At 28.6% G+C, this 11,669-nt stretch overlaps 1 protein-coding gene across 2 annotated transcripts in view; it reads right to left on the reverse strand.

Annotated features, from left to right (window-relative positions):
- Nucleotides 1-5,580: 5,580 nt before the first annotated feature.
- Nucleotides 5,581-11,669, reverse strand: part of LOC111624717 (coiled-coil domain-containing protein 93-like) — a 49,007-nt gene continuing 42,918 nt past the window's right edge. For both annotated transcript variants that reach the window (XM_023367630.1, XM_023367629.1), the window contains 2 exons: nt 6,674-6,787; nt 5,581-5,742 (listed from right to left, as the gene is read on the reverse strand). In XM_023367630.1, the coding sequence (XP_023223398.1) occupies nt 5,674-5,742; nt 6,674-6,787 (183 nt within the window). In that variant the 3' untranslated portion in view covers nt 5,581-5,673. The remainder of the gene's footprint in view (nt 5,743-6,673; nt 6,788-11,669) is intronic.

Genomic DNA, 11,669 nt, shown 5'->3' on the forward strand with positions numbered 1-11,669 from the left:
GGATGAGAATGGATTTGTAGGTGATTATACAATAATAATATCACGTATTTTATTGAGAATAATCTAAATAACCCCTGAGAATTCTATAGATTATCGAATCTCCTCTTTATATAGATTATATACCTTCGTAGTAAATAATATATCCACCTTTCTATCAGCTGATATAAATAATACGTCCACCTTTCTGAATTATTTAGAAATTCTAGAACAAATCTAGAACAAAACATATGAGATGAGGTAAGAGTTATGATAAATAAATTGATAAAAATTAAGTTTATTTTGGTTTAATGTAGTTTGGTGATGAATTAGATGATTTATTGAAAGAGGATAATGATGAATGTTTAATGTTTAAATCATGTTTTAAAGTGTATCATCAGATAAGTTTATAAATTCTGCATGAGGGAATCAATATATTATGACCCAATTTATCGGTAAATTATCTAAATTTATTCTTCGATATCATCAATATTAATCATTTATTTAAAGGTATCATTTTCTTTACTTTTATTTCGTATTTTTTCTACTTTTCTGCTTCATTTTCACGTTATTATTGAACTTCAGAACTGTTGACGCTTCTAGAATTCTGATCTACAGTTGTTTATGTTTCTAGAATTATTCAAAAATTCTGATCTATAATTGTTATTCCCTCTGGAATTGTTCTACATTTCTGGTCTATAATTGTTATTCCTGCTGAAATTATTAATAATTTCTGGTTGATAATTTTTGGCCCTTCTAGAATTGGTACTTTTGAAACCGTGCTTGTAGTTATTAGTAGTAATTTAAACACAAATAATTATCGTATTTATCTTCAGGCACTTGGCAATACTCATCATCAAGTTTTATTCAGTTGATACGTGTTGTTATTACACACGTTTCGGGCATTTATTGCCCCTCTTCAGCCAACTTGCAGTTTTTCTCTGTAATTGTTGTTGTTTTTTTGCTGACCTTTATTTATTTTTTGATGATTGTTGCCGTTTCAGCTTTGAAATTCTTATTCTGGTACTTTTGAAACCGTGCTTGTAGTTATTAGTAGTAATTTAAACACAAATAATTATCGTATTTATCTTCAGGCACTTGGCAATACTCATCATCAAGTTTTATTCAGTTGATACGTGTTGTTATTACACACGTTTCGGGCATTTATTGCCCCTCTTCAGCCAACTTGCAGTTTTTCTCTGTAATTGTTGTTGTTTTTTTGCTGACCTTTATTTATTTTTTGATGATTGTTGCCGTTTCAGCTTTGAAATTCTTATTCTGGTACTTTTGAAACCGTGCTTGTAGTTATTAGTAGTAATTTAAACACAAATAATTATCGTATTTATCTTCAGGCACTTGGCAATACTCATCATCAAGTTTTATTCAGTTGATACGTGTTGTTATTACACACGTTTCGGGCATTTATTGCCCCTCTTCAGCCAACTTGCAGTTTTTCTCTGTAATTGTTGTTGTTTTTTTGCTGACCTTTATCCATTTTTTGATGATTGTTGCCGTTTCAGCTTTTGAAATTCTTATTCTGGTACTTTTGAAACCGTGCTTGTAGTTATTAGTAGTAATACTAATTACTACTAATACTAATTACTACTAATAACTACAAGCACGGTTTCAAAAGTACCAGAGAATTAAAATATTTTCCATTTGGTTGACAAAGCTTGAAAGACAAAAGTCAATGACATAGCTCAGGTCAAAACCAACAAAGAATCCCACCCCAGATGTTTGTCAGTTTTGTTTGACTTTTACCTTTGGAGAGACAGGTCCAAAATACCCATTTCTCAACTGGTATAATAAAATTTGCACCAATTTGTTAAAGTCTCAGGAAGAGCAAGTCTACTAAACATGAAGTAAAGATTTAGATATTTGCAGTGTCNAAGTAAAATTCCCCCCCAAAAAAAATTTTATATTTTATATTTGGAATTTAATATTCACAACATTTTTCTTCTTTATTCAATAATTACATTCAAATTTCGTTTGAATAAACTTACTTTTTTCTTCTATCTTCCTTGTTGCTAAAGAAGAAATTGGTACACTCCGAGAGGAATGTAACGAACGTCTTCTTTATCTTTCTACACATTAACATAGGAAGAGATGCGGTTGATGAAAACAATTACATATAAATCACGTAACGTATATGTAGTGCAATAAAAAAGAAAGATGATAGTTATAGCAAAGTTTACTTGCCTTTTATTCTTCTGGTGCATCTCGAATAACAAACAATCGATTAGAATAAACGTATAGAACACTTTAACTTAAAGAAAAATTTAACTATAGCAAGTTATTAAACTTTTAAATGGTTTTTTCCCCTTCTTTTATTGAAAGAAGGGGAAAAAATACAATTCTGTTTAAAGTGATTTAATCTACTTTTTGATATAATTATAAATTTCTTTCGTAGATAAATTTATCAAGCATTTTTTTTTCCTTTTCATTTTCTTCCTGTTTCTTTAATTTTATCTTTTATATGAAATTCGAGCTTTTATATTTAATTAGTAATAAGATACTCTTTCGTTTAGAAAAATTAAATTTCTAAACGAAGGAAGTAAATGTCTCCCCCACCTTTTTTTTTAAAAAAAATCATCTCTCACCTTTCTCGTTTCCTTAGTAACAATTAAAAATCGCTTCCATGTTTTTTTATATTAAGTTTTATCATATGTTGCAATTACTTTTATCTGCTGAGAGATCGAAAATTTCGTTAAAGAAGTTAATTAATTACGTTTATCGGGTGGAAGAATAAATAAAATTCGTGTTTTTACATCCTCATATTTTAGGATTTTTCTATTATAGAGGCCACAGACTCGATGCTCACATTGATATAACAAGATCATCTCTACAAGGAAGGGGGAAAAAATAATTAAGCGGCAGAACAGATGAAGAATAGAAAGAGGGATGATGAAAGAGCATCTAAATGAAAAATAATAAATTGGGTGATGAAGAGGGTGAAGATAATGCCATAGAGAAGTATAGAAATCTGCAGATCTCTCGTCTACACACAAAGGAATAGCGGGATGAAGGATAGAGCTGGAGCTGAAGTCTAACAGATGGGGATAAAGGATGGCTACAGAAAGCGGGAAACAACACATTAACTCAACAATTAGAGAAACTACAGGATGATGGAAAAGTAATGAAGTTGGGAACAATATTTCAGGAAGGGTGTAGAAGCTAATGTAATATTGTTGAGTTAATTCGTAGCCAGCTATAAACAATTGCTAACAATTTTGTTACGGGGTATAAAACAGAAATAATTCTAACACGTAACACAAAAGCGCTTGTATATATATATATATATATATAATGTTATAGACTGTACATTAAGGTGTTTATATAGAAAAATATTAAGTAAAATGCCGAAAATTTTTGTTATTATATAGAGTATTCCGATAAACTTATCATTAAATAAATCACCATTTTGCAATTCAAATGAAGTAAATTAAAATTCAAACTTCTTTTGAGATAGAAAACAGTAAAAAAAAATATATAATAATTTACGTAATTAGCTAAAATATATTAATAAATTCATATAAATTTATGCTAATTTTTCTTCAATTCGGTACTGTTTGATATTATAATTAGTTAATGTATTTCCTTAGTTTTTTAATAAAGTTCAAGTGATGCATAAATATCAATGTCTTATATGTTAATGCATCAATTGTTCCCATTGAATTTTAATATCATTTGTATGTTAGATGCTATAAAATTAAGAATTCTATCGTTTCTTTAAATAATTACAAACTACAAGTAAATCCTACATCCACTTCTTAACATTACAAGTAAATGTAATTAAGTTTAATGCATCATTTCGTTTGAATTTTAATAAAATTTTAGTAAATTCTTCTAAGTTCTGTGTACATAACATCTAACATATTAAAATTAGCTTGTTTTTCATCAGAAAAATCATTTATAAGATCACATTTCGAGTAATTTAAACATCAAACAGCTATTTTCTTTGATAAATGCATACAAATTGATTTAAAAAAAATAAAATTATATAAAAAATAAATTTAGTCTGGATGCTTTATTGAAAGTTTTCTGAAAAACTAATTACAAATTTTTAAATTAATTTAGATTTTATAACGAAATTACGGATAAACTGCAAGTTGGCTTCACTGCACAGCTTCCTGTTATAAGGAGAAGAGGCATTTACAGGCGACTAACTAAATCATCACTCTAATGGGCTTCAACAATGGATTTGTTCATTTTTTTAAATTATTTTCTTCTGTTTTGTGTTAATAAAGGCTACTACACAGCTAGTGCTTTAATTAATTATCATCATCATCATCATTAAAGTATTAATTAAAATTAACTTATGTTTTTAATTGTAATCAAATGAAGTGCGCGAAGCTTTAATTATATGAAACTTCCGCACGATGATGACAATTTTTAATATGAGAAAAAATCTACAATTTTCTAGTCCCTATATAGTTAAAGTAGTAATAAATAATTCTTGAAATAATGTCTTTACTAAGAAATTTCTTTTCCTTTCATAAAAATTGTCGGGTAATTTCTACCGATGACGATAATCTATCAATTTTGATAAATATATTTAAATGGATATTTATAAATTGATGTAAATATACTAAATATTCAATCTTGTAATTTGTCAGCTTCTAATGATGAATTATTAATATTGATCTGTAATGGATATACTCGGAAGCAAAAGATAAGTCTATCATCTCCGACAGTCGTAGACGCGCGCATAAAATCAATAAAAGGTAAAAAATTTCTCCACTATTTATCCAATAAATATATTATTACATTTTAAAACTTCCACATCCATCTTTTGTATACAGAAAGTTCAATTTCGGGGACCTCTCGGTGTCTGATATTTGAATCGAACGGTAAGGCGAGTGCGGAAATCTTAATTTTTTTAAAATTTACTTTTGTTTAGTTACATATTGGAAATTATTCTGTGAATTCGTAATTGCTACTGTTTTATATTAATATATTTAGACAGAGATTATGATTTTTTCTTGAATGAATTTGTTTCTATGGAGGTAATTGACTGCTTGACCTGAAGAAGCATGCTATGAAATTGCTCATCCGCAATCAATTTCTATTTGACACTGTGAGATTTCCATTTATCTACCATTGTAAGAGGTTTTCCATCCTTAAAATGTGAAAAGAAGTTAGAAAATCAAACAAATTACAACAATAAATACTGCAAGAAACATAAACAACCATAGACTCCAGCAGAAATTCTGTAACAATGGATGTTTTCAACCATACTCCAAGGATTTCATCAGACAACATGACTTTCAACACTGAAGAAGCTCATGGAATGTCTTCAATGTTCTTTCGAATAATGCATTTGACATTTTCAAAGGTCAAATGTTAGTTAATAAAAAATTTTTACTGTAATTTATTGTCGTTTATAACTTATGTTTGTGATAATACAGTTTCTGCACTTAATTTTTCCATACTAAATGCTGATATGTGACAAAGACAATAGCTGGGAACAGAGTGGAAAGGTGATAAGTAATTTAATGATTAAATGGAATCACTTGGCAAATTGAAAGAACATGCCAACGACAACTGGCATTCCTTTGTCATAGCAATTCAGTTAAATTGGCTTAAAGTTAATTACTAATCATACATTGTATGTAAAGCAAATTTTTATTTTTTACATCTATACAATTCATGTTAATACATACATCATCAAAGAACCAAAAAAAAATAGAACTTCTTTTAATTTCGAACTCTCTCTTGACTAACTTCTTTGACTTTTGCAGCCAGTAGTTCGTTCTTGCGGCATTCCTTTAAAAATAAAAATTATTACGAGATTAATATTTAATTAATATTTTAGTATAAGTATTTGTTGCTTAATGACATTCTACTTAATTAACAACAGACTAATTATACATAATCGTTCGATAAGTTCCTGGAATTGTGATATAGGACATACAGAAACGCTTTAATAATAATAGCCAAATTCTAGGGCTATGCAAAAACTATAATTAAATATTTTAAATTAATTAATTTGACTAGAGGTAGGCAGTTATGCTGCCGTGTCGTATTAAATTTAATTAACATTATATAACTATTTTACCACACTGCAGATATAAATCCTGTCTTACGCATGGGTGATAATCATTATTAAAATTTAACTATTGTTTATAAGCATTCTAAAGCCAAACTAGTCTGGTGTTACACATAAAAGCAACAAAAAACTATACATATGTCAGTCAGGGTTGTTTAAAAAGTGGTCAACCTACCAGTGAAGGAGTTGTCAAGGTGGAATAAGTTTGCAACATTTTGAAGCGAAACTCTCAACACGTAATTTGCGCCGTGTGGAGAAACATCCTGGAAAATTGAAACATGGAAGATCTACAATGTGCCGTAATAATACCTGTATCTCTTGCAGAAAATTCATGAATGTGACTTTGAACTGTTATCCCCTCTCATCAGATTTAGCAAAACTGGACTTTCACTCATTCCCAACACTCAAATAACATTGGACAGGACAGTGTTTCAACAGTGATAATGCTATTACAGAGGCTATCTGTGTATGGTGTGAAAACCAAGACAAATGTTTTCTTGCAAAGGGTTTGCAAAAGCAGAGAACCACTGGGAGAAGTGCCTTACACTCCAGAAGGACTACATAGAAAAGTGTTAAAGTGCAGTTTGCATGGGACAACTCCTTTGCGGGTAGATTCGATACTTTTCAAACAATGCTCTTAAATAATACCTCTTTGAAATCCTTTACTGTCTTGAAATATAATCTTTGTTTTTCTACTAAGTCCAGATATGTATCGTTTAGTTGATCGCGTTTCATTTTCTCTTCTTGCTTTTTCTTTTCAACCTAAATTTCAAGTAAAATATCTTTAGGAAAAGCTTAAATATATTTTTAATATTTTTATATAAATTATTTAAATTAAACTAAACNTTATAATATATAATTAAAAACAAGATATTTTGCTCTATAAATCATGAAAGAAGAGGTGATGCTAAAGATGGTGATGATGATGTTGGTTGTAGTGATGCTGGTAGTGGTAGTGAATTCTCTTTTCTATTATTATAAGTACATTAATGTAATATTTAAATTGTAAAGTTATATTTATAATGAATTTACTTAATTAAATTTATTGTAAACAGAATACTGAAGCTGTTATTTATCTTTTAATAAAATTAAAAAAGAAAAGATAAACATGAGCTTTAACTCCTCGATCAATATTATGAAAAAGAAAAGATTTTTGCTCAGAAAAATAAAGTTTTTGAAGACAAATTTATAGAATTTATAACATTAATAACTATAATAAACCATCGTAAATGTATTTTTTAATGATTTTTATTTTTATTTTTTTAATAGAAATGGTTACTTTTTTCATGTAGCATCATCAATTGCAATGAGATGAATGGAGATGGAAAGAAAGATTTACTTTGTGTATTTACAGTTAATTTTTACTTGTATAGACAGGGTATTAACAAAAACACTAATTGTAAAGTTAAATAAGATTAAACAAACTAAAAACTCTTAAAGATTTGCCTTGATTTTTAGGAAAAGAAGAAGAAGCTAAAGAGAAGTGAAAATTTAGCAAGTTGTATCTCCTCCTGTTGTTGATAAAAATCAAAAATATAAAGAATAATGGTAAAAAAACTCAGGTTTTCTTGCGTGAAAACCCATTAATTTTTATAGGAAATGCTTTGTATGTTCTCTGTTTATGGTTAACAATAAATTATTGGTCAATTCTTTCCATTATCCTATAAAAGAGATTTCTCTCAACTATATGATAATGGATAGACCCAATGTTATTTTATGGACAATTTACTTAATAGACCATTTTATTTCTACAAGCCATCTATTCTTCTTCGGGTAACAAAATCTAATAGGAAATCTCTACGTATTAATCTAAATACTTTTTATCTACATAAAGGAAATGATTTCGTGAAATAGTCTGCATCCTTTTTGACTTTTTATGCTAATTATCTCTCTGTATATATAAAGAGATTAGCTTAGAATCTAGGAAAATAAGAGAATGATGAGAGATTTGATTGGAAAAATAAATTTTAAAATGTTTAATTTTGAAATAAATTACTTATATTACATCGTTTTTCATATGAAAGATAATGAAGACGAAGATAAATTGTAGCATCATCTTATATATGGAAGAAGATGAGGATAAAATATAGCATCATTTTACATATGAAAAAAGATGAGGATAAAATCTAGCATCATTTTACATATGGAAGAAGATTAAAATAAAATTTAGCATCATATTAAATTTACTTTTTCAGGTGATTCTCCTCGTCTTGCACCTTCGTTTTCTTAATTTACAACACTCTTAAGCTACTGTAATTATTGAAAAGTGCAAATTTCGAATAATAAGTTAGAGAATTGAAGGAAATTTTAGTAAACTGCATTTTTATTTTACTATATTTTATTTTTTTTTCCCCTTGCTTGTGAGAAGACCTTTCGGAAAAACACGACCATAAAAGTAAAATGTGGAGACGTGTATTGTGTGATTCTGTTTATTTCTCTTATAGCTTTTCATTTACCTTTCCAAAAATACATCCTTCCTCAACAAACCACACAATATAAATTGGTAACATTTACTTTTAAATGGAAGAAATATTCTTTTCCCCCCTCCGAATTATTACATTTTTTTATGGAGAACGTGAGAAACCGTAATATAAAAATCTCTCTACAACACCCCACCGAGAAGATATGTATATGTGTACGTTTGCTGTTGTGTAGCTGTTCTATAATGATTAGGGTTGCCCAAAACTCCGTTAACCTTTTACAAGAAAGCAATTTGAAACATTACTCGTTAAAATCTAAAAATAATATATGTGTTTAGTGAATTTCGTAAGTAATAAAGTGTTTTTATAAGGCAACAAATTAAAGTTTTATAATGGTTAACTGACTATTGGGCCACCCCATATATTTATTTACAGTTTTAGACTATTTAAAAGACAATTAAATAGATGAATTGTGTAGTATATTTATTCTAGAAATGAATGAACTGTGAGAAATAGTTGATGTTAATAGAACATGAATGATAGAAGACATCAAGAGAATAGATGAAAGACATCGAAGATTGGTATAGAGATAATTATTAGATCCACCATCCTATGGATAGAGAGAGATAAAAGACAATTGTAGAGAACACATCTAGCATTAACAAGCATCAGATCAATAGCATCCTTGGAAGAATAGATGGAAGAGAATTGTAGAAAAGTCATCAGGCATCAATAGCATCCTTGGATAAACAGATGTAATAGAATTGTAGAGAAGAGAAGGTATCAGATCAATAGCATCTTTAGATGAATAAAAGAAAGAGAATAGTAGAGAAGACATCTAGCATCAGTTTAATAGCATCTTTGGATAAACAAGTAGAATACAGTTATAAAGAATGGATTTAATATCGATGAGCATCTTCCTTCGGATAAAGAAGAGGAAGATGATCTGTAGAAAAGAAATTTGACATCAATTATTGTAATTAATCGACTAATTAAACGAATAAATGTAGAAATAACTCCATTATCTCGAAGCAATGATGAAGCAACTTACATAATTGATAATTGTTTCAATTAACATTAATTACATTATCTAAATTACTTATTATTAGCTACAGAATTGTGTATTCTAGATAAAAGCTTTCATTTAGCAAATTAAATTTACATAATTAACAAGTCTTTATATAAATATACAATTACCGTAAGAAATGATATGATGTGAGCATCTTAATTAATTATAAAAATGAGAAAGTTGGAGAAGGGATGAGAATGGATTTGTAGGTGATTATACAATAATAATATCACGTATTTTATTGAGAATAATCTAAATAACCCCTGAGAATTCTATAGATTATCGAATCTCCTCTTTATATAGATTATATACCTTCGTAGTAAATAATATATCCACCTTTCTATCAGCTGATATAAATAATACGTCCACCTTTCTGAATTATTTAGAAATTCTAGAACAAATCTAGAACAAAACATATGAGATGAGGTAAGAGTTATGATAAATAAATTGATAAAAATTAAGTTTATTTTGGTTTAATGTAGTTTGGTGATGAATTAGATGATTTATTGAAAGAGGATAATGATGAATGTTTAATGTTTAAATCATGTTTTAAAGTGTATCATCAGATAAGTTTATAAATTCTGCATGAGGGAATCAATATATTATGACCCAATTTATCGGTAAATTATCTAAATTTATTCTTCGATATCATCAATATTAATCATTTATTTAAAGGTATCATTTTCTTTACTTTTATTTCGTATTTTTTCTACTTTTCTGCTTCATTTTCACGTTATTATTGAACTTCAGAACTGTTGACGCTTCTAGAATTCTGATCTACAGTTGTTTATGTTTCTAGAATTATTCAAAAATTCTGATCTATAATTGTTATTCCCTCTGGAATTGTTCTACATTTCTGGTCTATAATTGTTATTCCTGCTGAAATTATTAATAATTTCTGGTTGATAATTTTTGGCCCTTCTAGAATTGGTACTTTTGAAACCGTGCTTGTAGTTATTAGTAGTAATTTAAACACAAATAATTATCGTATTTATCTTCAGGCACTTGGCAATACTCATCATCAAGTTTTATTCAGTTGATACGTGTTGTTATTACACACGTTTCGGGCATTTATTGCCCCTCTTCAGCCAACTTGCAGTTTTTCTCTGTAATTGTTGTTGTTTTTTTGCTGACCTTTATTTATTTTTTGATGATTGTTGCCGTTTCAGCTTTGAAATTCTTATTCTGGTACTTTTGAAACCGTGCTTGTAGTTATTAGTAGTAATTTAAACACAAATAATTATCGTATTTATCTTCAGGCACTTGGCAATACTCATCATCAAGTTTTATTCAGTTGATACGTGTTGTTATTACACACGTTTCGGGCATTTATTGCCCCTCTTCAGCCAACTTGCAGTTTTTCTCTGTAATTGTTGTTGTTTTTTTGCTGACCTTTATTTATTTTTTGATGATTGTTGCCGTTTCAGCTTTGAAATTCTTATTCTGGTACTTTTGAAACCGTGCTTGTAGTTATTAGTAGTAATTTAAACACAAATAATTATCGTATTTATCTTCAGGCACTTGGCAATACTCATCATCAAGTTTTATTCAGTTGATACGTGTTGTTATTACACACGTTTCGGGCATTTATTGCCCCTCTTCAGCCAACTTGCAGTTTTTCTCTGTAATTGTTGTTGTTTTTTTGCTGACCTTTATCCATTTTTTGATGATTGTTGCCGTTTCAGCTTTTGAAATTCTTATTCTGGTACTTTTGAAACCGTGCTTGTAGTTATTAGTAGTAATACTAATTACTACTAATACTAATTACTACTAATAACTACAAGCACGGTTTCAAAAGTACCAGAGAATTAAAATATTTTCCATTTGGTTGACAAAGCTTGAAAGACAAAAGTCAATGACATAGCTCAGGTCAAAACCAACAAAGAATCCCACCCCAGATGTTTGTCAGTTTTGTTTGACTTTTACCTTTGGAGAGACAGGTCCAAAATACCCATTTCTCAACTGGTATAATAAAATTTGCACCAATTTGTTAAAGTCTCAGGAAGAGCAAGTCTACTAAACATGAAGTAAAGATTTAGATATTTGCAGTGTCTGCATTTGTTGTGAAGAATTATATCTATAATATCTGTAAATATTTAATTGTAATGTTTTCTAAATTTTATTTTAATGTCATATAAGTCTTGGTAAGTATATA

Source organism: Centruroides sculpturatus, unplaced genomic scaffold, assembly GCF_000671375.1.
Source record: "Centruroides sculpturatus isolate CEXI.00-Female unplaced genomic scaffold, Cexi_2.0 scaffold375, whole genome shotgun sequence".
NCBI classification, from domain to species: Eukaryota; Metazoa; Arthropoda; class Arachnida; order Scorpiones; family Buthidae; genus Centruroides; species Centruroides sculpturatus.